The sequence below is a fragment of the Kogia breviceps genome, chromosome 8 (genome assembly GCF_026419965.1).
Source record: "Kogia breviceps isolate mKogBre1 chromosome 8, mKogBre1 haplotype 1, whole genome shotgun sequence".
Classification (NCBI taxonomy): Eukaryota; Metazoa; Chordata; class Mammalia; order Artiodactyla; family Physeteridae; genus Kogia; species Kogia breviceps.
In genome coordinates this window covers 82,449,027-82,476,436 of record NC_081317.1, presented here as the reverse complement: position 1 = coordinate 82,476,436, position 27,410 = coordinate 82,449,027, and the positions used below count along the sequence as shown (strand labels likewise).

General features: G+C 34.2%; 1 protein-coding gene across 7 annotated transcripts in view; it reads right to left on the bottom strand.

Annotated features, from left to right (window-relative positions):
• VPS13A (vacuolar protein sorting 13 homolog A) overlaps window positions 1-27,410 on the bottom strand; it is a 266,390-nt gene that overhangs the window by 61,662 nt on the left and 177,318 nt on the right. For 6 of the 7 annotated variants that reach the window (XM_059071189.2, XM_067039598.1, XM_067039600.1 and 3 more), the window contains 11 exons: window positions 21,642-21,734; window positions 20,833-21,189; window positions 19,590-19,691; window positions 18,103-18,261; window positions 17,671-17,926; window positions 15,846-16,006; window positions 10,939-11,042; window positions 6,883-7,165; window positions 4,285-4,680; window positions 3,914-4,018; window positions 3,648-3,794 (listed from right to left, as the gene is read on the bottom strand). In XM_059071189.2, the coding sequence (XP_058927172.1) occupies window positions 3,648-3,794; window positions 3,914-4,018; window positions 4,285-4,680; window positions 6,883-7,165; window positions 10,939-11,042; window positions 15,846-16,006; window positions 17,671-17,926; window positions 18,103-18,261; window positions 19,590-19,691; window positions 20,833-21,189; window positions 21,642-21,734 (2,163 nt within the window). The remainder of the gene's footprint in view (window positions 1-3,647; window positions 3,795-3,913; window positions 4,019-4,284; window positions 4,681-6,882; window positions 7,166-10,938; window positions 11,043-15,845; window positions 16,007-17,670; window positions 17,927-18,102; window positions 18,262-19,589; window positions 19,692-20,832; window positions 21,190-21,641; window positions 21,735-27,410) is intronic. The other variant, XM_067039602.1, reaches the window with a different exon arrangement.

Sequence of the window (27,410 nt, the reverse complement as noted above, 5' to 3'; positions counted from 1 at the left end):
ACCAGGCTGGTACCTTAACATAATTCAATGAGACTGCTCATGTACTCATCATGATCATCACCATATGACCTGAGGGCAATGTAGAAGAAGCTAGATGTTAGAGTCAAGTGCCTTAGCTTGATAAAGTCAGTTTTATTCAACCATAAAAAGTAATTAATGGAACTAGACATGGGACATGGTTAAGGCTAAAACAGGCTGAGAAAATTCCCACTTGGGGCTTCTTGCAATCCAGTGGAAACTTATCTGGGAGTCAAAACAGTAGCAATACTAATCCAAGCATATTTCCCAGGAGGAACTGAGAAGACTAAAAATGATGTGCTCTCTGAAAACCCCCAAGCCTTGCTTATTTGTAAGCCTTCCTTACAAATCAACACAGCTAATAATCATAAATACGCATTTTAAGTTAAGATTGACTACTGTAAGCCAAAATTAAAATGTGAAGATTTTAAATTAGCAAAAGAAATTCATCTTAAGAAAAGCTGAGGGACTTCCCTGGTGGTCCAGTGGGTAAGACTCTGGGCTCCCAATGCAGGGGGCCCGGGTTCAATCCCTAGTTGGGGAACTAGATCCCACATGCACACTTCAACTAAGAAGTCTGCATGCCACAACTATAAGCCCACATGCTGAAACGAAGATCCCACATGTCGCAACTAAGACCCAGCACAGCCCAAATAAATAAATAAATGTTAAAAAAAAAAAAAAAAAAACAGAAAAGAGAAAAGCTGAAGTTGACAACCAAAAGTAAAATAAAAAATAAGTTGTTATGCATTTGTAATTACAATTACTGTAAATATAAACTAACTGTTGGAAGACAGAAGCTACAGATTAGGTTTTTAAAAAGAGAAGACCCAATAATCTTATCTGCAATTGACATATAAATGAAGACATAGAACTACTGTAAATAAAAGTATGGAAAAAGATATACCTAGAAAATATATAGAGTAAAACAAAGCTGCAGTTATAATCTTGGCATCTAGATATATAGAGAGCTCTACATCCAACAAACCAAGAATCCATAGACTTAATGAGCACATATAAAACATTTGCCCAAAAAAAAATCTATATTCATTCAGCAAATATTTATTGAGAGCCTACTGTGTTTAATCACTGTTCAGAACCCTCCAATAGCTCTCTCCATTTCACTCAGGGCAAAAGTTAAAATTCTTGTAATTCACAAAGTTCTGTGTCACAAAGTTCTGCATGATTACTCTTTATCACTGTTATGTCTTGTTCTCTTCTAAATACTTTTCCCTCTCCAATAATATTGGCCTCTTTTGCTATCCCTCAACCATGCCAAATATTCTCCCATTTCAGAGCACCTACCCTGGCTGATCCTTTGTCTTTAATGCTCTTTCCCCAGATATCCACACTGCTGAGGGGTCCAGCTCCTGGCTAAAAACCTATGTGCAATTTTTCAGGTCAGACCACTGGTAATTACAAAGGCTTTACCTTTATCTGGCAGCTCTCACAGGGCAAAGCTGCCCTCCCCATACCAGACTAGGTGCACAGCCAGTGCACTGCATTCTCAAGAACTCAGCCCCCACTTCCAGCCATGCCCTTACAAATATCTGCATTCCTACTACAGGCATCTTTGTTCAGAGGCCTCTTTATCAGGGCCTTTGGCAGAGGCCTTCCTCAGAAACCTCTGCAAGACCTCTTTATCAAGGAGAGAGGTGGAACTTGAAGATGCTTTTTCTCTACTCTGACTTAGTGCTCAGTACTTTTCCATTCCTAGCCCTTCCCCTTTGTTTTCTGCCACCCCCAGATCCATACAACAGTAAGAGCTATTTGTTCAGGGCTCCCCTGACAATGACACTACCCTCACTGATCCACCTCACCCCTAACTAATGCTGTTCCATAGGAAAAATGGTACAAGGGGAGGTGGTGCTTTCTTCAGTTTAGCCTCGTATTTATACTATTGCAGTAAGTAATTAAAGTCCTGAGTGTTACTTTCATTTTGGCTTGTTGTCTTTATCAGCTATTCCTGTACCTGGCAGCTCAGCTCCAACTCAGCGAACTCTTGACAAGTGTACCACTCACATTTTCTCCAAGTTTGTTCAAATGTGACCTCAGTAAGTCCTATCCTTGACCACCGTATGTAAAATTATAGCCCACTTCTTGCTCATTAGAACTCTTAACACCTCTTAGCCTGTCTTGTTTACTTTTTCCCTATTACACCTGTCACCTTTAAACATACTATGTTATTTTACTAGTTGACTATGGTATTATCCATTTAATGATTTCCCCACACTCCCACTGAAATGTAAACTACACAAGGACAGGTACTTGTGGTTTTGTTAAAAGATGTATCACAAGGCACATAAGGAGTACACAATAAATACTGTTAAAAGAATGAATGAACAGGCAGACATGAAAAAAGGTACAACTTCTAGAAATGAGAAATATAATTATTCAAATAAAAAATTCAGTTGAAAGCTCAAATAGCATATATATATATACTGTATAATATATATAGTAAAAGTGAAAATCTATGAAAAATATATATGTAGAATTTATCCAGAATGAAGCAAAGAGTTATACAGATAGAAAATATAAAAAAGATAATAAGATATATGGAAGAAAGAATATGAAGGTCTACAACAAATCTGATTAAAGACCCAGAAAGAGGAAATGGATGAACAGAGGAGAGGTAGTATTTAAAGAGACAATAGCTGCAAATTTTACAGAAGGTATGAAATATATTAATCTACAGGTCTAGGAATAAAGTATCTCAAGCAGGATATATCAAAGGAACCCACATTCAGACAAACAGTAGTATAACTGCAGAACATCAAAGAGAGAAGACCGTGAAGGCAGCTAGAGAAAAAGGAAAGATAACCTCCAGAGAAATGACAGAATCACAGCAGAATTTTCAACAAAAACGGAAGCCAGAATATGATAAATGCTACAACATGTTGAAAAAATATAGAATTGATTAGCAAGAAAAAGTATCATAAAAGAAAGTGATGATTAAAACTTTTATGGATAAACACAAACTGATGGTATTTACCTCCAAATCAGCTCTAAAGGAAATGCCAAAGGATGTACATCAAGAATAATGATTCCAGAAAGATGGTTTCAAAGCAAAAAGGCATAATGAATAAAAATAGCAAACACTTCTCTAATAATCTTAACATACTTAAAATAAAATTTCTTCAGAAGTATTCTATTAACCTCAGGCAGTCTTTCAGAAAGCTCTTACCCAGAGACCTAATAGCTACAGATAGAATAGAATCAAAATTTCATTCCTAAGACACTACTGTCTTCCTAAAATAATTAGCCTAACCTATCCTATAAAGGCAGCTCTAACAGCTTCCTAAAGAGAATAAATAATTTCCTTCTCTTTGCTGCATTTATACTTTACCCAGTCTTCTACTGCCATATTTAATGACATTTGGTTAGTAATTATTAAATGTCTACCTCTCTTATCAAGCAACACATTCCTAGATGACAATGCTTGGATTTTAATAATTAAATTATTTACTTGGTTTATTCTGGTACAAATAAATATGCAAATGTTCATGGAACTGAAACAAAATTGGGAAGTGAGGGTGGAGAGGTAGAACATTACATAGTGATTTCATGTATCAAACTTCAAGGAAAAATGAAAATCTAAAGAGGTACCTTTTTGAAATTAATCTACCCACCTGCTCCAAATCAAGAGAGAGCCATTTATCACTTCCCTCTTCAGCCACTGATATACGATATTTACTTTTGTTTTTAAGCAAAAAAAAGGGTGTAAATGTGACAATTCTGGTAATGTTAAAACTGCTAAGATCTATAGTGACACCAACCTGCAGGAAAAAAAATAACAACATTTCAAAAACTATTCCATTATCATAACATCCTGATAAAAATTAAGTACTCAGTAGAGCTTAAAAAAAATTTCCTGATGAGCATAAAATGAACTCACTTGATATTCCATTTTCAGGCCCTTACATTTAACAGCTCCATGACTACCAACAGTATCAATTGAAAACTGATCTGACAATTCACTATCAGTTACCATAAGCTGAACCTAGAAAAAAATATTTCAAATATATTAGTATTAAGGTACCTTTAAAAATTCCTACCGAAGTTGATATATTTTTTGCTTTTTAGCCTGAACTAATATTATACTGTTAATGCACTAAACCCTTCCCAAGACTAAATTTTAATCTTTTTAACCTCAAGTATTTCACAAACGTTATTTCTACCTATTTCATAATATTTTATTCTTCTAAACAAACAAAACGGAGTGATAAGTAGATAAAGAAGAATGAAAGTCAAAAAAACTTCACATACCTTATTGTTATTAAAAAAGTGCTTTGGCTGAAAAGAAAAGAGAACTGGCTTTTTATAATTAGGTGGATGCTTTCGATGAATTCCATCTGCTTTATACTGTAACATTCGACCAGTTTTATTGACCATCCAGTAAGGACTATGAAATGCCATAACTGTCTGGCCAGTATTATAAGCCACATGGATAGCAATATCTAAATCAGTCTTTTCTATTTCTGTAACACAAGTAAAACTGATGAAACTAATATCTTGTTGATTAGGTTTTATATGATATTCACTTTTCCAATCATGATTAAGATAGTCAAGTAATTTTAAATGCAGCCTGGCTTTATCCAACTGTACAGTACAAATCTGGGCTGAACGGCCTTCATGTAGAGTAAAAACTCTATGTTCAGTGCCCTATAATAAAAAAAAATGCAGTAAATTTTTAATGTTTCAGAATAATACGCCAAAATATTCTATTTAATGATTCCAAATGCTATACAAATAATTCTGAAATACCTGTCAGAAAAAGAAGACTTATGTTCATGTTCTAACTCTGTCAACTGTGTAAATTTCTATAAATTGAGATTAGAGTTACTGTATTTGTAAAATGGTCTAAATGATCTACTTCAAAGGACTATTGTGAAAATAAAATAGAATAAAATAAAATAGTGTGAAATTCTGCTGGCACTAATGAAGATTATAAAACACTATAATTAGTAAAACAAAAATCTTATCCACTAGTGATTTTAGTTGTGAAAACTACAAAATAATGAAAAATGTACATAATCCAAAATAAGCAATCCCTACTAACTCTCTCTCTCTTTTTTTTTTTTTTTTTTTTGCGGTATGCAGGCCTCTCACTGTTGTGGCCTTTCCCGTTGCAGAGCACAGGCTCCAGACATGCAGGCTCAGCGGCCATGGCTCACGGGCCTAGCCGCTCCGCGGCATATGGGATCTTCCCGGACGGGGGCACGAACCCGTGTCGCCTGCATTGGCAGGCGGATTCTCAACCACTGCACCACCAGGGAAGCCCTAACTCTCATTTCTGATTTTTAACAAACTCTCATAACCCATTTCCAATCGCTGTTTATACTGCATCTTACGTAGCTCTCAAAACTGTTCATTTCTCTCCACTCACACTTGCATTACCTTAGTTCATGTCACTGTAACCTCTCCCTTTAAGAGTCTCCTAACTGCTCTTATCTCCTCTAAGCCCTTCTCCACACTGCAGGTAACTGTCTTTCTAAAAAGTGATCATATCCTTTGCAAACTACCAAACAGAATGTGATCCCTAAAAGCATCAAGTTAAAAGTTCTATTAAAATGCAAAATAGACAGTCCATCTGGGTATTTCACCTGTTTTTCCAGCCACTCTAATATGGTTCCCTCCTGTTATAACATAGGAATCTCTTCACCTTAAGATTTTAAATTACTTAAAGCAAAAACAATGTAAGCTATCAATACTTGACATGATCCACAAAATAGAAGAGTAGTGCTGGTGGTGCTAGAGAGGTAAATAAATGGGAACCTGTGCCTGTCAGGCACTGTGCTAAATCCTTTACAAACATTATTTAATTTGATTTCCCCATATCCCACTCATGCAAGTTTTATTACTATCCCCCTTTTACGGGCTAGGACTAATGATTTAGAAAGATAACGTGGCTTACCTAAAGACATAGTGCTAGTAAGTGATAGAGGTAGGATTCAATCTCAAATCTATCTGACAGCAAAGTGTAAATTCTTAACCACTATGTTATCTGTCAACCATATGGAAAACAGATATTTTTAAACCACAGATGTGTTCACTCCCCAACTCCAAAAAAAAATTTAACAGAAAAGTGTAAACATATAGTAAATCCCAATAATTAATAATTAATAGACTGCAATAAAACAAATAATATACCACAATGAAGAACTACTTTCTTATATTTGACAAGCAATGGCAAATGGAATATTTACTTAAAATCCTAAGATGGAGAGATTCCTGTTATAGCAACAGGAAGGAATCAGATGTAATATCTTAAAACAAAGAGTATTTAAAAGAAAAAGCATCTTTATAGGGCATAAAATCCTTTTAGAAAACTAGCACAAGAATAATATAATGTAGCAAGTTTTAAGTCTAGTACTATTATTTTAATACTAATTCTCATACGTTTGAAAAGTTAATATCCAACTTTTAAACATACATGAAATATACATGCATGGAAAAGACTGAAAAATATATATTTTAGAACTGAAATGATAACTTCGTCAGAAGTGCTACCTTCAGATAATGTGATTATAGACAATCTTAATAATCTCTATTTTCTAAAATTTTCTAAAGGAATATCTATTACTTTCATAAATGATTTTTAAAATGGCATATCATATTTGTGTGTATGAATTATATTCAACTTAGTAACCAGATTTCTAAAGTAAATCAGTGGAAAAAAAATTTTTTTTAATCTTCTTTCATATAACATGATTGAAACATTTCCATTTGAAGAATATCTGTACTGTCTATCACCTGTATTATAATTTTTATTAGAATTTAAAAACATTGTTTTATTGTTCATAACTTTAAATAACTAAAGCTACAAAATCGAAGACAGGAGGGCATTAAAAAATTCCAGAATACCTCTATATAATAAGCAATTTTGTAAGGAAGAAGATTTCGGAGTAGAATAGGTGGCCACAAATGCATTATATATGGTAAGTCCCAACCATCTTCTGAATACACTGACACAGATGTCAAATTATCTTTTTCTGGGACAATATTAATGATAAATGGCTTCTTGGAAGGGTTTATAGATCTACATTTCTTCTTGAGAAAAGTGCCATCATTTTTTATAATTTCTTCAAAATCAATTCCTTCACACATTTGATAGTCCTCATCTTCTGGCTTCAGGGAAAGGAGTGATCTACATAAAAGATCAAACAATACATTTTAAAATGCTTTAAAAGAAAATACATGTTTAATTGTTTGATTACAGCTTCAGAACAATGAAATTATCTCCCTCCATACTACTGTAATAAATTTTTATATATTCACATTCTTCTTAGAGATAGGTAAGATAGACATACAGATACCAATTTCCATCTTAACTTTCTGGAAACCAATCAAGTTATTTGGCTTCCAAGAGAAAAATATTTTTCTTACAAACTTGCTGTCTTAAAAGTATGTTTACAAGATAATAACTGGTTTCTCGCAGAAAATACATAATCATACAGGTCATATATGCAAAACACACACATACAGCTGTAACTTATACACTTAACTTAAAGAAGTTGGCTTTCCTGGCTATGTGGTCCCAAGTACATACCATGATTGAGTTTGTGAAGCAAAAATATATTTCTACTGAAAAATTAATCACCAGCTTTTCAAGGTTAATCAAATGAAAGCTTTCAATAGATACTTAGCTTTACAGAAATGTTGGGCAGAGTTGCAGAAGTGGTTGTAAGAAGACAGTAATAAAATTATTAGGTGTTACATATGATTAATCCTTGTATTTAAAAATCACATTCTTTGTTTACATTGCAAATGTACTTTGGGTTTAATAATTTTTTTAAACCTAAGGTGTGTCCAAGTATAAACACTTAAGTATTTTTATACTTGTAAAACTAATTACCTATGATTGTGACACTATCCCTTACTGTGTGCCAAGTGTCAATACTATCTCTAGCTCTGATTGTTGTCTTAAGCTCTAGTCCCCCAAATTTTAAATATCTACTACATATTTCTGTAATGATGTTGGATGGTGCCTTAAATTGCTAGATTGAACTCTGAACCCTCCACACCCACTTCTCTGTGTGTCCTTTTTTCAGGAACTGCCAGCTATTGGCACTCTGGACTATAAAATAATATTAACTCTTCCTTATTCCCCCCTTACACACATAGATATAGTTACCTGTCAAATCAGTTATCAGACTTAGCCTATTTTACTTCTACATTCTCTCTGTAATTTTCATTTTTTTTCCATCAAGACATTTATTGGACTATTATTTACCAATGAGAAGGTAAAACTGAAAATGCACAAATGAGTAAGTCATTCTTTACTCTTAAGGAGATACCAATCACATGGGAAATGTAATGTTAAAAGATAACTACTGCACTGTGATAGGTACCAAAAAAAAAAAAAAACCCCAGATGTATACTGCAGACTAAGGGCATGAAGAGTGTGGTTGACTCTTTCTAGACTGGCTGCAGAGTGTTTTCCAGAGGTCACAATTTTCCCCAAAAGCTTTCTTTCTGAAGGGTAGAGCTGAACTAGAGAAATATGCAAGGTTAAAGGAAAGTTTAAGAAATGAATGAAGAGAAAACATGAGAGACAGATGATCAATGGCAAGAGGTTCTGAGTGAGAAGAGCTGATGCAGTAAATGGTCTTAAAACAGAAGAACACCATATGTTCTGAGAGAGGAAGAAAGAAATAGATGATATTAAAGATGAAGATAAAATTCATATAGATGGGGGCAAGACAATGAGCGAGCAACTATGCCAATGTGAACTTAACCTTTCAAATTTCATATGCCAACGTGCACACTACATTCCAGTCAAACCCCTAGTCTTTTATAGACCTGTACAAATCCCGTGCATTCATGCCTCCTTATCTTTGTTATGCAAGTCCTTCAAGATTGCCCTTCCCCACTAATCTCCACATTATTATATTTTAACTATAATTCATGTATATCTCTCAGGAGTTAATCATTAATCCCTCTTTCCTTTTCATAGTTTTCTACAACTAAAACTTTTTCTGTGATTCTCAACAACCCATTGTTTTCTACTTTCTGTACTTATATATCAATCTCTCAAGGGGAATAGCCACGCCAATTCCTCTTGGTATCCTACAGTAGTGCCTTCCACACAACAAAACATTTGGTAAATACTTGTTAAATGAATTAAATTTAAGAATAAGTATACTTAAATTCTACAGAATGATACCCATTTGTTAATTTAAGACCTCACATCTTAAATATAAGAGTATCTATATCTAAGCATTAGATTAGAAGAATATCTAATGTGAAATCCAAGCTAGTCAGTCATTAATAATTCTAATTAAGATAGATTAACTTCCATGTAACAAATATTTAGCCTTGAACAAAAAAGTGTAAAGATACTCTAATGGCCTAACTTTTCTCTTCTATGGACAGAAATACAAAATATACAGTAATATTTATTAAAAATAAAGCAGAATGCCATTAATTTTTATTATCCAAGAACAAAATGGATTTCCTCACAGAAACTTTTAAACATATCTTACATGCTACTTTTTAATCTAGTCTTATAACCCACCCCAAATCCTCTCTAGAACAAGGTCAGATACTATAAACAACTATTTTGTGGTTGTTCTCTAGACAATATAACTCTTTCCCTCAGCAAGTCTGAACTAAGCAATAAAATTCATTAGGGTTAGAAGGTCTAGGCAATAAAATACTCATTAAGGTGAGCAGGTCTACTCTCTGAAAATATGTGCCTAAAACTGCTAGGCTGTCTTCTAAGCATTAGGGACCCAATCTTGAACTCCTATGTATGGGGCAGAATATATAGAGGTAAGGAATATTTTAGCACTGCTTGTAATTTTGCCTCCATCCTTCTGTAGCATAGGTCTAAAGGTCCATGTCTAGAGTGTGTTTTGAAATGGTACTTAACAAACTATGATGCTTATTCTGAGGAAGTTTTTATTCTCCAAGAGAGTTTAATCTCCCTAAAAGAGATTATCTTCAATTCCAGATTAAATATCCTAAATAATAATAATACTTGTTTGTAATATTAAGCCTACGATTAAGAGACTAGCCCATCATTAGTACTGTTACAATTTTAATAGTCTTTTCTTAATACATAAAAGATTTTCTATCAAATTTTTTTTAAGATTTTATATCAAATTTAATCTAATTACTTTAAATATTTAAGACTGATGTACTATACAGCTGACCCTTGAACAACACGGGTTTGAACTACACGGGTCCATTCATAAGCAGACATTTTTCAGCAAATAAAGTACTTGATGACCAGCTGTTGGTTGAATCCATGGATGCGGAAGCAGAGGTATGGAGGACTGAGTATGGGACTTGAGCACCCAAGGATTCTGGTATCTGCAGTGGATCCTGGAAACAATCCTCTATGGATACTGAGGGACAACTGAATGTGTATTTTTGACTGCGTGGGCATCAGCACCTCTAACCCACATGTTGTTGAAGGATCAACTGTCTATCTCTATTTACATGACAATTCTATCAATGAACAATTAATAGATAAATATGTAGAATAAAAGATTAAGTATTTTACATTTTCTAAAGAAATTTCTAAAAAATTCTATCATAAAACCCTAGAAAAGTAAAAATCACTTCATAATAGTGTAAATAAACCTAGAAGCCACCAATCATGCTCAGAAATTTTTAAAAAATCATAAATATATATGACTATGACCATGATAGTTATATTGCAAGCATGTAATTTATATTTACTAGTGAAAGCATAGATAATTTATAGGATATACATTATATACATTAAGTTAAATAATACTTCTTTAAAAAAATCTTCTAAGAGTGCCAAAACTTAAATAAGTTAAATGAGATATTAACAAGATAAATTTGATCATGGTTTCATAGCTTAAAGATAGATATCACTACTAAATCAGAAACTAAAAAGTGGATAAGAGACCTTACGGCAAACAAAAGGATAAAGAAAAAAATCACCGGTACGATGCTAATGGTATGTTAAATTCACTTCCAGGTGAAGCCGTTCCCAATAAGGTGTTCCCTCCATAAACATAAAGTGGTATTGAAAAATGATTTCTAATCTGGGAAAGAAAAGTAACATTTAGTATCATTAATCTAAGAATCTAAAGACATTTAAAAATTATTCCATCTAAATATCCCAGCAAAGGAATTATCAGGCAATATTTATCTAGTTCATATAAATTAGAAAAAAAATCCAAACATGCAATTATCTTTGCTAAAAATTACAAGGAAAGTTTCCAGTTTTAGAGAAAAGGAATCTCAAAAACAAAGCTTTAAAAATCTTAGAAGAAAATAACATCTTGACCTTGATATAAGGATAACTTTTCCTTTAGACAAAAATAGTTGAAAAAATTAATAGGAAAAATATTACATCAAAGTTTTAGATGTCTATATGATAAAAGTGACAAACAAGCCACTGGCTGGCAAATGTCTACCTTTTTACATCACTGTTGTATGCTACTCATTGAATCAAAGAGTGTGCAGAGAATAGCTCACCCAGTGAGTAGCATACAACAGTGATGTAAAAGATTAACATTATTTTGATTAACACACATTACCAGATAAACCTCCATTTATATTTATCTTTGGGATAGACAAAAACAAACTGGTTAGTTACACCATTTTCTTGTATTATTTCTATATCTTACTAAAATTTTTATATTTTAAAAATCATACCAAATATAAAACATGCTGAGTGCAAACTAAGAACTGATAAATATATAAACTTAACCACACTATATTTTATTTCTAGATAAACTGTTTGCTCTACCAATTTAAAAGAAGAGACATATATTTTCATTTCTATGAAAGTACCTGTAAGAAATTTAACATTAATGTTTTACTATTTAATAAAATTCAAGAGTAATCTACAATAATGAAGCAGCCCAACTGTCATCTTTTAATATAGTTCATTGTAAATCAAAAATGAAAGAGAAGGAACCTCTGTTTTCAGCCCTGATGGAAAAATATAGACCAGATATAACTTCCCAATATAAAAAACCAAAACACCAGGGAAAAAAAATACACATGAAGTAATGGACAGAAAGGTGGCACAGGAAGGAAGGAAAGGAAGGAAAGGAAAGAAGGGAGGGAGGGAGGGAGGGAGGGAAAGAAAGAAGGAAAGAAAGGGGGAGGGGAAGGGAAGGGGGAGGGGAAGGGAAGAGAAGGAAGGGAGGGAGGGCTAGAGAGAGAGAAAGAGGGAGAGAAAGAAAGAAAGGGGAGGAGAGAGAGAGGGTGAGGGGGAGAGGGGGGGAGGGGGAGAGAGAGAAAGAGGGAAGGAAGGAAGGAAGGAAGGAAGGGAGGGAGGGAGGGAGGGAGGAAGGAAGGAAGAAAGAAAACACCAAGATAAGCCCTAAGATTTTCACCCCATCTTACTGCCTGGAGAGTTTCTGGATTACTGCGTGGAGAAGGAGAAGTCAAATAGAGCCCAGTCTGAGTTGAAGAGATAGATATAAGAATGTGGGAAAGCCAATGAGGCTTACTCTAACAACACATTACACGAGAGAGAAGATAGCTGCACGGAGAGGTGAGAGTTACAGAGAGGGAACTCCTGAGACCTTAAGAGTGCCCCCTGTTCCCAAGACTTCAGTACAGTACTGTCTGGCACATGCATGTGAGTACACTGTCTAAGGCTCAGTAAAGATCCATCTGAAAGCCGCAGGCAGAACAATCTCTGGTGCTGACACACAGTTCCTTTTCTAACCAACCAAAGTGGTAAAATCTTGTTTAGTACAAAGGCTATTGGTTACAGTGCTTTGCTAGTGGGGCAAAATTAACCCTAGGCTACAGGCTGCTTGAGTCTCACCTAGTAAGTTTTAAAACAAGCAATGAAAGGATCACTTTCCAACTAACATAACTGTGTTGGAGAATTAAGTTCAAGAATACATAAAGGGATACAAATACATCTAAAGCACCTGACGAGGTAAAATTCACAATTTTAAGCATCTGGTAAAAAAAATTACTGGACACACATAAAGAATTTTAAAATGACCCACTGAAAAATGAATAAAATTAAACAAATCAGAAATGAAACACGACAGAATTAGTAGACAAGGATATTAAAACATTTATATAACTATACTTGATATGTTCAAAAGTTAGGGGAAAGACTGAGGATTATAAAAAGACATGGAAAATGTAAATAAAAATGCAAGTTGAACTTCTAGACATAACAATACATTGGATGAGATTAAGAACAGATTAGACATTGAAAAGTGAACTTAAAGACATAACAATAGAAACTATCGAAACAAACATGGGGGTCAGGGGAAGCTGAAAGAAAAAGTGAACAGAGCATTAGACAGCATAAGTTTAAACACTCTAATATATACCTACTTGAAGAAGAGAAGAGAGGGGGAAGACAGAAAAAAATATTTGAAGAAACAACGGCAACAGTGTTTTCTAAAGTTGATGAAAACTATAAATCCACAGATTCAAGAAGCTTAAAAGACTCAAGTACAAGAAACATGTAGGATTCATCTCAACCAAATTTCTTAAAACCAGTAATAAAGGGAAAAGAATCTTAAAAGTATATAAAAATAAAATCACACATTTCGTAGAACAAAGGTCAAGAATAACAGCAGACTCTGGTCAGAAACAATGTAATACAGCCAATAGTGAAATGATATCCTAAAAGTATGGAAAAAATAATTGTCAATCTAAATTTCTACACCCTGTGAAAATAAAAGTGAAGTAAAAGCGAAAGTAATTCACTGACAAATTTCATTAAAGATACAAAATTACTAGAAGAGCTCACTCAAGAAGTGACAGATAATATGAATAGCCCTTAAAGTGAAACTGTGGTTTAAAAACTTAAGAAAAACATTACAAGAAAACTCTATACCAACACCCCTCATGAACATAAATGCAAAAATTCTAAATGTGAATTTAGCAAATCAATCCAACAATATATTAAAAGGTTAATACTTCAAAACCAAATGAGGTTTATCCTGGGAATGCAAGGTTGATTTAACAATTAAAAGTCAATCATTATTTAATATAATAATTAAAAATCAATCAATGTAATTCATCATATTAACAATTTTTTAAAAGATCTTCTCGATAAAACAGAGAAAATCATTTGACAAAATGCAGCATTCATTTCTGATTTAAAAACTCTCAGTAAACTAGGAACAGAGGGATCATGAACAACAACAACAACAACAAAACTCAAAACATACTCAATGGTCAAAGACTGAATACTTTTCCCCTAAGATTGAGAACAAGATAAAAATATCCACTTTCATAATTTCTATTCAAACTGTACCAGAGACTCTACCCAGTGCAATAAAAAAGAAAAAAGAAAATAAGACAATAAACATCAGATTGGAAAGGAAGAAGTAAAAATATTTTTATCTGCAGACATCATAACTATCTCTATCTATAAAAAAGCTACTAGAATAAATGTATCTAGTAAGGTTGAATACAAGTTAATACAAAAACCAAATGTATTTCTACCAGCAAGAAAAAATCAAAAATTAATATTAAAAATGCCAATTTAATCAACATTTCTAAATAAAAATTGAAAACCTGAGTCTAAAATTTAAATGGAAATGGAGAGGACTTAGGCTAGCCAAAACAACTTTAAAAAAGAACAAAGTGGTACAACTTGTACTACCTGATTTCAAGACTGAGGATAAAATAGTAATCAAGACAGTGTGGTACTGACATAAACAGATCAATGAAACAGATTAGAGACCTCAGACATAAACACAAACAGATATGGACATATGGTCAATTTATTTTTGACAAGTGTCAAGGCAATTTAATGTAAAAAGGATAATCCTGGTCAGAACAAATGAATAGCCAAGTGGAAAAAAATGAACCTCAACCCTCACCTTATATCATATGCAAAAATTCATTAAAAATGGTATGTGGTATATACATAGAATAGATTACTACTCAACAACATGTAACTTCATGCAACAACATTAATACACAAAAGTTGATACATACAAAATTATCCTGAAAGAAGCCAGACTCCATTCTGTACTTCATTCATTTACATAAAATTCTACACTGTGTAACTAATGTACCACAAGAACATATAAGTGGATGCATGGGAATGGGGAGACAGGGGATGAGGAAATGGGGTGATAAGTATGTTTATTACTTTGATGGTAATGAAGGTTCATATGTGTATTTTTTGTCAAAATTCATCAACTTTAAATATATGCAATTTATTGTACATCAATTTTACCTCAATAAAGGTGTAAAAAATTTCTCTCATTGTATTCTCTAATTGAAATGAAAGAATAGGGGCTTCCCTCGTGGCACAGTGGTTGAGAATCTGCCTGCCCATGCAGGGGACACGGGTTCGAGTCCTGGTCTGGGAAGATCCCACATGCCGTGGAGCTACTAGGCCTGTGAGCCACAACTACTGAGCCTGCGTGTCTGGAGCCTGTGCCCCGCAGCAAGAGAGGCCACGACAGTGAAAGTCCCATGCACCGTAAGGAAGAGTGGCCCCCACTTGCTTCAACTAGAGAAAGCCCTTGCACAAAAAAAACGAAGACCCAACACAGCCAAAAAAATTAAAAATTTAAATTAAAAAAAGAAACAAAAGAATAAATACATACTACAAAGAACTAAAACAAAATATTGAATTTTTTTGTTTTTTACAAAATAATATTCCAAAAACATTTACAAAATATTCCTATAAAAATTGAGAAGTACATTCAACAAAATTCTACAACTGCTCATATTACAGTAGTATAATTACTGATAATGATTATTCTTTTGGCTATTAGCTATATTTCTATTACAGTTTGTATCCTTTTGGTAGTAACTTGCTTTAGTTTTTTTTTTTTTAATTAGCATACAAATATACGCAATATGACCTCACAAAAAAATGAATCATTCCGTACCTGCACTGGGGAGCGAATTGTTACCTTCTTACTTCCTTCCACTGCATCAATTTGACAAACAATAGATCTTTCAACTCCAGACTCTCTGTGTCTTACAGTGTACAGTCGTCGTCCCACTTTTGTTAAAGGGATTTTATCAGCAGTAGAGTGGTTAGCAGGTGCTAAATTAAATATACATGTTTGAAAGTTTTTATTATAATTCATCATATATTAATTTTAAGTAGACATTTTAAACCAGAAACATCAGATGACTTCTTAAACTTATGAATAATTATCACTGAAATCTACACAAAGGGATATTTTAAGAATCCACAATACATACCTACATCATTCATTTAAAACCTTCAAAGCATTTTACCAAAAAAAGTTTTTAATTGAAAAAGAAATCTCATTCAGCAGTTTAACCTAAGACAACAACATAACCTTTTAAAAATAACTGACTGGGCTTCCCTGGTGGCGCAGTGGTTGAGAGTCTGCCTGCCGATGCAGGGGACGCGAGTTCGTGCCCCGGTCCGGGAAGATCCCACGTGCCGCGGGGCGGCTGGGCCCGTGAGCCATGGCCACTGAGCCTACGCGTCCGGAGCCTGTGCCCCGCAACGGGAGAGGCCACAACAGTGAGAGGCCCGCATACAGCAAAAAACAAACAAACAAACAAACAAACAACACTCACTGATGAGAGAAATTACTAGAAAATACAAGAACACTGTTCTCTGGTTTGCTGTCGTAATAACCAGAGCCTAATACATTCAGGCAGTCATTGGCAACTACCAAGTAGCTGTAATTTTTCAGTTTTTAAGTTTTTCCACCAACCTGTGACACTTTATGATATCTAAGATTTGATTAAAATTTTACAGTTTTATCTAATATATATATATTGTATTGGGGTGAATTATCTATTTATATAACCTTCTTCCCTACTATCCCATAAAAATGTTAGTTTAAAAACAAACAGAGGTAAAATTGATGAGAATAATTCACGGACAATGCTGGGACAACACCTGAAACCTAGCCACTGTTATGAATCATTTCCTGACTAGGAAAAAGTATTAGCTATCAGTTTTAGTACCCTTCCTCCATGTCTACTTAACCTTTCTAATATCCTCTCTTCCATAACTACTTAAATGTCAGAGTGTCAGAAGTGGTGTCAGTGAGGCTTTGGGACTATTTAATATTTAACTTCACAATGACTACATACTATGATAATTTAAAAATGTATTTACTTGTACCTCTCATGAAAATGAAAAACTTCTGGGAAACATAAAGGACAAAGGAAAAAAACCTCTACCTCAATAGGCAGAACACAAAAACCATTTACAAACCCCAAAACCATTACCCTGTGCCATTTCATGAATTCAAACCTTATTCTGAATTCGTTCTGTTGCAAAACTGGTGCAATTCTACTGAGTTATACTAAAAGTGATTAAAACAACCACCTATAGCTAAGTCTGTAAATGCTGACTGAGGATGAGATTTAATAATTTTCCTCTCCAGGGCTTCCCTGGTGGCGCAGTGGTTGAGAGTCCGCCTGCTGATGCAGGGGATGCGGGTTCGTGCCCCGGTCCGGGAGGATCCCACAAAAAAAAATTTCCTCTCCAAAACAAAGTAGTAAATTACCATACTCTAAACAAAGCAGTGGCTAAAGTCAGAATTTGAAATACAAAGATAAAATGACAATAGCAGCCAAAGCCCTGCAAAGGAAATAATGAAATTTGCAAAATATTAGAAAGGAGATAAAAAACCTGTGAGATAACACAAATGAGTAAAATGGGATATAAAATGTAACTTAAAAGAAATTAAAGCCCCAGGAAGGTAATTTATCACTTACTAAGAAGAATGAAGAACAATTTGCTGCTGAGGCTGGTCATTGCATTGAAATGATCATTGTCTTTAGTTCTGATATAATCCATACTTAAACTCTCCTCATTTTTCAATACATATGATTTTGCCATAGGTATGCTGAGCACACTAAAAGAGTCACTTGGTGAAACAGAGATACTAAGTCCAAGAGAATTTAAAATCATAAATGGTGCTAGATCCCTTATGAAGGCAGCTGAAGATCCAGTGGCAGCTTCTGTAAATGCCTAATAAGAAAGAGTTATCATAAATAAAAGAAAATGTAGAAAACTAAACAACAAGCAGAACAATAATGGACATATGACAAATAACTAAGTTAACAAAAAACTTCTTGTTCAATAAAAGAAAAAGGTTAACTCAGACTAGTACACCAACGTTTAAAGTTTCAAGTTACTTTTCTTACCTTGACTAAATTATTTAACATTACAAGGCCACATTTGGATAATGTAATGTTTAGTTGGTCTTTTGAATGGAAAGTGATGACAGTTTTATATTCTGGTACCTTGTAATTTTCTTCTTCAGTACTTGACTCAACAATGGCCTTTTTGGCTTTCTTTTTCATCTAAAATAAAATATAAATTGTAGAAATATGAGAAAAATTTGTTCCTAGGAGCAAAACATAACTGATTTTGCAAAGGAAAAGCAAACATTAGACAAATTCCAATGACAACATTAGACAGAGCAATACATTTTATCAGGTCCACTGCCTTACTTGGAATTACTTGGACATCAACCAACTAAGGTCGCATTGGATAGAAGCAGTATTGGAAGAAAAACTCTCCTCCCTCCTCAGTTATACTAAAATGGCAGGCACAATTTAGAAGGAAAAAAAACCCCTAAAATTACTAAATGCATGAAGCATCTGAATGAAAATTAGAAGCCCATACATCATAGCATGTGGAAATTCAGGGCAAGAAAAGTCATTTAATCTACTGGTGCTATAAATAAAGAACAGAAACCTAGGGACTTAAAAAGTCCAACAATAGTTGCAGAACAGTGCCACTAGGACCTAGGGCTCATGTGAATCAATACCACCTACCTCTTTTTAGAACTCACAGGTCTACTGCCTATGTGTATCCTGACCTAACAACCGCCAAATAAGTTCCTTTATCCAAATCTTTTACCTGAAATATGTGGAAAATCAAATGTCCTGGTTTAATACAAAAAGCTGGATATGCCAAGCTAGTCACCTTTACTGTTCCTTTAACTGGCTTTAAACCACTGAACATTTGCCTGCAGGTTGACTGAATCATTATTACGGAGGAGATATGCTAGGAATGCTGCAGTCTCTTGCTTCAGAAGCACAATTTCATCCATCTAAAGGTCCTGATTCGAATGATTACATAAATTCACACTATATTTCAAACAAATAATATTATATTTTCTTCTATATATACACCCTTCAGAGATCAAAGAAAACTTGGGATAGACAACAACCTTCAAGAAAATGCTAGCGATATTTTAACATGACGGTTATGTGTGGGGACTCTGAAGCCAGTATTAAATTCCACCTCTTCCAATTTAAAGGTATTATTGCTTTATGGAAGTCCTTTAACTTCCACAGTTTCAGTCCCATCACATGTTAAAATGAAGTTTAAAACTGTATATTCTTCAGAGGTTTGTTGTAAGGGTTAAAGCAAAAGTAGATTATTTAGAACAATGTCTAGTGCATAATAAATGTTACATAATTATTTGTATTAGAAGCCCATGAGGCAATGGCCTTGGGTTTGAAAATTACATTCAGAGGTCAAACACGGAAGCATGTGGAAAGGCTCATAATGAGATACCTGAACTCTGTTGCAATTAAAATTAAAGTGTGTGTGATGTGGACATACTCAATATTGATACTCAATACTCAATTTGAAAAAAATTTTCAGACTTCAAAAATACCTTGATTCCAAGATTCCATGGTCTAAAATCCTCAGTCTGATCAATTTCTAAGGGTTCAAGCAAAGGCTCCCACACACCAAACATTTCATTGTAATAATGTACCTAGAGAGAGAATTTTTAATTTTTTAAATAAGGCACTCTGATATTTTCTAAAATGATCTTCCATGCTGTTTCCCACCAGCATTCCTTTTGGCTGTGCTATTTCTTCCATGTGAAAACCGTTTACATGCTATTCATTAGTTTCCTCATGCTTTCCTCACTTGGCTAACTTCATGGTCTAGTCTTCACAATTTAATCCAGAAACAAACTCTCTTTTAGGTGTCTTTCCTTGACTTTCAGGCTGGGCTTAACATCAAAAGCTGTGTTCATCTATCAAACACTATTTTTTAAACATGTCTGTCTACCTCCACTGACTTTTTGAAAGCCCTTGAGGCAAGTAACATATGATTCAATGAGTATGCTCTTATTTGAATTCTCTGAACTTCTTGGACATCCTAGATCAAATCCTCTGCAAAATACAGATAATTTTAGCTAAATTTTGGAAAGTTGAAATCTAGTCTGTCAGTTCCACCTCTATTAGTATATAACTCTGTATCCACACAAATGTTATAGCAGCTTATAAATTTTCATATTTACTGACTTAGGTAGAGTATCAGATTAGTTTCTACTTGACATCAACTCAATTAATAATTTAAAGCAAAATATCTCTGGGATGATTCTATGTAGATAAATTCTGAAGCAAAATACTTGTTGGTTCAAAGCAAATATCTTCCATATAACTAAAGGACTCTCACAAAAATCTGAAAGACCTTGGTGGAGTGTCACTACAGTATAAAGATTCTGCATTATATAAAAGTATAAGGCATACTTTTCTCACTCTTTATATTACTATTTTAGAAGAGATTAAGAAATAGTCTATTATCACTTTGAAGGAAAAAGGATGTTCAATTTAATTCTTAAAATTAAGAATTTTTCATCTACTCAACAACTGTCTATTAATATCATAAATTTTAAGATGAATGAAATCAGTTGAAATATAAACTTAATATGGACATGTACTCTAAAAGTAACATACACATAAAAACAACTATATCAAGGGCATAAATTTGTACACTTTCTTCCAAAAGTTTTGTGAACCAACATCATACTTAGGATAAATTTAATTTAAATGTTTAGTCCCCAAATAGTCCATGTATATAGCATTATTTGATATAAAATCTGGAAAAATACTACATATGCTTACTTCTAGCTCAAGCTGACAGTGGAGATTTATTAGGGAACTCCAGTTTTTGCCTTCCCCTGAGAAACGTGATTTTGCCAAAAGCATAGGTACTGTTCGATGACCAATTCCAGCCCCAAGAACTAGAAAAATAGAATCAATGTTCATTCTTATTATCTCTCCTTTGGGTACCAATTCAGTTGTGGGAGCTATTTTTTCAACTTCATTTGGTTCTTCAAGAAACCACATTTTAAAATTCTTTGTATCCTGCTTTTCCCATAAATGTGCTGTAGAAGAAGCAGTTTCTTGTGGGATGGTTTCCTTAGCTGTATAAAGTGCTGAAGTTATGGTAATCACAGTATTTATGATAACTGGTGAAACCTAAGGGGAAAAATTTAATAAAAAATCTACATAAACCACTTTCAAAAATACATACTTCAAAAAACATTAAATATATTTGTAAAGGATCAGAGGAATTAATATTGAACTAACCTTACTACCAAGAAATAGATACAATTTGCTGCCTACAAAAATGTTTTTGATTACCATAACTAATTTCAATAGTTAAAATATTTATGTGTTGATATTAAACTGATCAACTATACATACTATAAGGAGGTTAACTACAGAAGCAGTCAACTGCCAATAACAAAATATATGAAAACATTTATTATAAAATATATATTAAATATCATTTTAAAATTATGTGTCAAAAGATTTCCAAAAATAGCTTTTATTTGCTTATTTAACAATTAAAAAATTTGCTATAATAATTGCTTATTTCTAAGTTTTATTAATTTTTTCAAAAGGGCACTGACTACATTGTAACTTACCTTCAGTGTCAGGGATTTTACTGATAATTCAATCACTTGTGGATGTGTACTTATCTGAGTAGCTTGATAGAACAAGTCACAAGGCTGCAAAACCTGTGAGAGAAAAACCGATACTATTAAATTAACATGTTCTTAAATATTTTTATTTAAAGACTTGCCCAGTAATAGATAAGTATGTTAAATAAACAAGTTAGTAAAAATAACTATTTAAAAAACAAGTGAATCAATAAAACATTTCTTAATTATCCTCTTATTCATTATTTATAAAAAAAATAGAAATTACTAACAATATTAGCAACACTATTGATATAATAAATAAAAGAATTTCTTAAATATGCTTAAATACATGAAAATTCCACAAAACTTGTATTCTGTATTTTATTTTACAGAAGTCCCTTGGAATCCCTGCGGAATTGGTTCCAGAACATACACACCTGTCCCCTGCCCCCTATCCCTCACCCATGGCAGATACTAAAATCCAAGGATGTTCAAGTCCTATATATAAAATGGCATAGTGTTTAAAGACAAATACTGTATGATTTCATTTACATGTGTAATATAATAAATAAAAAAGAAACAATATAAATGAACAAACCGAACAAAACAAACATGTAGATATAGAGAACAGAGTAGAGGTTACAGAGGGGAAGGGGTGGGGGACAAAATGGCTAGGGGTCAACTGCATGGTGACCAATGAAAACTAAATTTTTGGTGGTAAGCATACTGTTGTGTATGCAAAAGTAGAAAAATAATATTGCATACATGAAACTTATATAATGCTATAAGCCAACATTATCTCAAGAAAAAAAGGCATAGTACAGTCAGCCCTCTGTATCCACAGGTTCTGTATTTGTGGATTCAACTGTGGATTAAATTACTAAAATAAAATTTTATCATGGTATGTTTTTCCATTATAAAATGAAGTAAAATGAATTAATCTATATAGGACAAGCTACAAAAGATGAGAAGAAAAAATTATAAATACATTAGACTTACTAAATAATTCTTAATATAATTATAAATTAACTGAGTCTTCCCTAACTATGGTAAGCATAAATCTGTCCTGTAGGCCCTAGTGACTCACGTTCCTCGCAAATGCAAAATATATTCAACACCTCCTAAGGTTCCCTTTTTAATATTTATTTATTTATTTACTTATTTGGCTGCGCTGGATCTTAGTTGCGGCACACGAGATCTTCACTGTGGCATGTGAGATCTTTTGTTGCGGCATGTGGGATCTAATTCCCTGACCAGGGATCCAATCCGGGCCCCCTGCATTGGGAGCGTGGAGTCTTAACCGCTGGACCACCAGGGAAGTCCCCCTCCTAAGGTTCCTAATAGTCGCCTCCCATCATAGCCCAAAGTCCCAAATCTCATCATCTAAATCTGTATCTCACCACATAATCAGTTCATCTACATCTCTCATTAATTAAAAATTCTAAAATCTCATCTCTCTCATCAGCTCAAAGTCTAAAATCTAAATCAAGTCCAGATGTTGATGAAGTTCTTGGGTATAATCTATTAAGTACAACTACTGGGGCACAATTTCTCTTAAAACTGAAACTAAGATCAGTTGCTTGCTCCCACCACTCCCAACATAAAATGGTGGGACAGACATAGGATAACAATTACAGATATTCCAATTCAAATACAAGGCAGAAGGAAGTCACTAGTCCAAAGAAGTTCTGAAATCCAGCCAGATAAATAAGTTTCTTGATTAGATTTCAAAGTCTAGGAACAATTCTCTGTGGCTCTCAACTCCACCCGGAGTCATCCTTCCTTTTTTTTTTTAAACGTTGCACAAATTTGCAGCTGAGTAGTTTTGTTTGTTTGTTTGTTTGTGTGGTCACTCCAGTTGCGGAGCACAGGCTCCTGACGCGCAGGCTCAGCAGCCATGGCTCACTGGCTCACGGGCCCAGCCACTCCACGGCATGTGGGATCCTCCCGGACCGGGGCACGAACCCGTGTCCCCTGCATCGGCAGGCGGACTCTCAACCACTGCGCCACCAGGGAAGCCCAAGCTGAGCAGTTTTATCATCCTGCTTCCTGCCAGAAGAATTTTGGGGGGTCCAAGAATCTCTTCATTTTGTACTCTCTGTCCCTCTCAGTCCATACTGGCAGTGTTTCTGCTAAAATAATATTCTCAAGAACCTTGAGGGCCTTCTATAGATTTCATGAAGTTTCATTCCATTAGACAAAAGCTGCATTCATAGATCTTTTTTAGATAATGATGGGCTCCTGCTCTTATTTTAAGGCTAAGAGTTGATACCCTTATGATTCCTAGAGGCCTTCTGGTTTGATTGAGAAGATCTGTGAAACATACATTGATCTCTTGATAGGGCCCTTTGTGTGACCGAATACTCTATCTGAGGTTCAGCAAAAGGGTATACAATTACATATTCTTTTCTCTATGCTATACTTCTGGCAGTCATTTCTGACTTGTAGCATCTTATGCCATTTGGGAGACTAAGAATTATCAAAGTCATTGAGACCTGGCTCTTTCTGTTTAACTATTTTTCCCATAATTTATCTCTCTGCTCCAGCATTTTTCTATAACAATAAGAAACCAGGAAGCACCTTCAAATCAGGCAGCTTGGAAATCTCATTAACTGTATATCCATGTTTGTCACTTACAAGTTCTGCTTTCCACATAAGTCCAAGACTCAATTTTGCAAAGCCTTCTGTCATTACATGTCAAGCCATCCCCCTATTTACAATAACATGTCCTTTACCCTCCTTCTGAGCCCTCACTGGCAGCATTCTTAATGATCATATTTCTACCAAGATACTGTCCAACACAATTTAAGCTTTCTCTATCATTCTCTTCAAAATTCCTTTAGTTTCTACATACCTCTGCTTACTGCCCAGTTCCAAAGCTGCTCCCACATTTTAAATAATTGCTACAACAGCACATTACTTCTATATAAAAATCTGTATTTGTTTCCTATTGCTGCATAAAAAAATCACCACAAATTTAGTAGCTCAAAACAACATAAATTTATTATTTCCCCATTTTCATGGGTCTGGAATTTCACTGAAATCAAACGTCAGTGTGCTGAGTTCTCATCTGGAGGCTTGACTAGGAAAAGATTTGTTCTCACACTCCCTCAGGCTGCTGGTAGAATTTATTTCTTTGTGACCCTAGGGTTGAGATTTCCATTTGCTTGCTAGCATTTGGCTAGGCATAACTTTGTACTCCTACTAGTCCCTCATATGTTCCTGACATGTGGCCTTATTTACTGAATACATGGCAGTTAGCTCCTTCAAGGCCAGCAGGAAAGCATCTCTTTGATGTTTCACCATTTTTTAAATTAGGTTAGGCCCATCTGGAATCTCTCTTTGGTAACCTCAACGTTAGAGGATTAGTAACCTAATTATATTAACTGGTCCTGTCCACATTCAAGGGGAGGAGACCATACTGGACACATGCTACAGGGGGTAGAAATCTTGGAGGCCATCTTCAATTCTGCCTACACTAAGGATGAAAAATAAATCAGAAAAAAATGACATCTAAACCTATTTCTCCCCAAAAAAGCACATTAACATCTACCATTATTCTAATAAATCAGCAAGATCAACTGGTACATGACTTAAATAATAAGTATATTATACCTTTAAACTCCAGGGACAGGAAATTATAACCACATTACAATACAAAATCTAAGATTTTCAACATAAAATTTGTGTTATTTCTTCATTATAGAGAAGGCAAAAAAATAAAAACAAAAAATACTATTATAAATACATATAAAATTTCTCTATCACTTGGAAATTTTTTTTTTTTTTTTTTTTTTTTTTTTTTGCGGTATGCGGGCCTCTCACTGTTGTGGCCTCTCCCGTTGCGGAGCACAGGCTCCGGACGCACAGGCCCAGCGGCCATGGCTCACGGGCTTAGTTGCTCCGCGGCATGTGGGATCTTCCCGGACCAGGGCACGAACCCGTGTCTCCTGCATCGGCAGGCGGATTCTCAACCACTGCGCCACCAGGGAAGCCCACTTGGAAATTTTTAATTGGCTTTTTAAAATATCTCCTTCCCAAAATAAATATGAAGGTATGCTTTGATTCTTACCCAATTCCTACATTTTCAAGTCTAGGTAAGCTACTTAGGATTAAAAATGCAGCTGGTCCTTAACAGTAAACACGTTCATGCCAAGACTACATTATATGGTCAAGTTTTCCATAATACAATCCATATAGACCAATTTAATAGTGTGGAAACATTTCTTAAAATGGAATTATTTTCCTACTGGTATTATTTTATTGTCTCCAACTATATCCATTGTGATTTTATTGCTGTTTCTATCATTTTTTTTCTCCTTGTTACCCTCAACTCTCACTACCAGTCTTAAATGATTTTTACTATTGAAGCATTCCTTTCCTGAGGATACCGCTTCCCCTTCAGAGAAGCAATCTTAGGCTATCTAACATCTAAGAGCCTACAAGAGATGAGTATAAGTTTCCTATTTTACAACAGCATCTTGGTGGTGGGAAGGACTATTCCAAGCTTAGGACCACTAAATACTAACAACAACAACAACAAAAAAGGCAGAGTATGAGTACAGATGCTGGTATGTGGGTAGGTGTGGGATGGGAACTTGTGCTCTCTAGAACCCAAGTTCTCTGCATATGCTATCCCTTTGTGCTGAAACACACTCCTGAGACTCCTCTATCCCAGTTTAACTAGCTAATACTTAATCATCCTCCAGGCATCAGCATAAATGTCATTTCTACTGAGAAGTCTCCCTCACCTATTACTCCAGACCAGTTATAGTATTCTATTACAGAATCCTAATCAGCAAACAGAATATAAGGACAAGTTAAAATATCCTCAAATTTAGGGTTAACCCATAAATGTAAGGCTAGTATGCCACAGGAAAAACTATCAATGTAATTTATCATAAGAGTAGTAAAAACTATTGTAGTTTTTTCAATAGATGGCAGTAAGCACTCAATAAAATTCCAGTTATTCATGATTAAGATTATTTCAAAATTAGATACGTAATATTTCTCAACACACTAAAGATTTTATATTTAAATTATGAGCAAGTATTAAAACTATAGTAATATTACCTCACTTAACAATGTGAATACAATGAGGATAAATCTTTATTGCCATTCAAGAATGTGACTTTTGCAGATGAGTTTTAGTAAACCTAACATCAATAAAAATATTAGTACAGGTAACAAGTTTAGAAAAGTTACAGAATAAGATAAATTCATGAAAAAAGCTGACAACCATTTACAGTAGACATACAATAAATTAAATATCTGGATCATGATTCAGATTTTTTTTAAAAAGGTTTAAAACAATTCTAAAGGATTTAAGAATTTATTCAAAAATTATTATAAAATCCTAATAGGTAAAAGAGACATAAGTAAATGTATACTCTACAGGTAGAAGAGATGAGGATATTCCATATGCTAATAATTATAAAAATTTAGGGTCATGTATTCTTTGAAAATTGAATTCTAATAACAAATGCTCATATACCACACTCCACATACATTTTTTTAAAGTTCGTGAATCTTTAATAAACATGTGCATGTGTCTTTTTGAATTATGGTTTTCTCTGGGTATATGCCCAGTAGTGGGATTGCTGGGTCACATGGTAATTCTGTTTTTAGTTTTTTAAGGAACCTCCATACTGTTCTCCATAGTAGCTGTATCAATTTACATTACCACCAACAGTGCAAGAAGGTTCCCTTTTCTCCACACCCTCTCCAGCATTTGTTTGTAGACTTTTTGATGATGTCCATTCTAACCAGTGT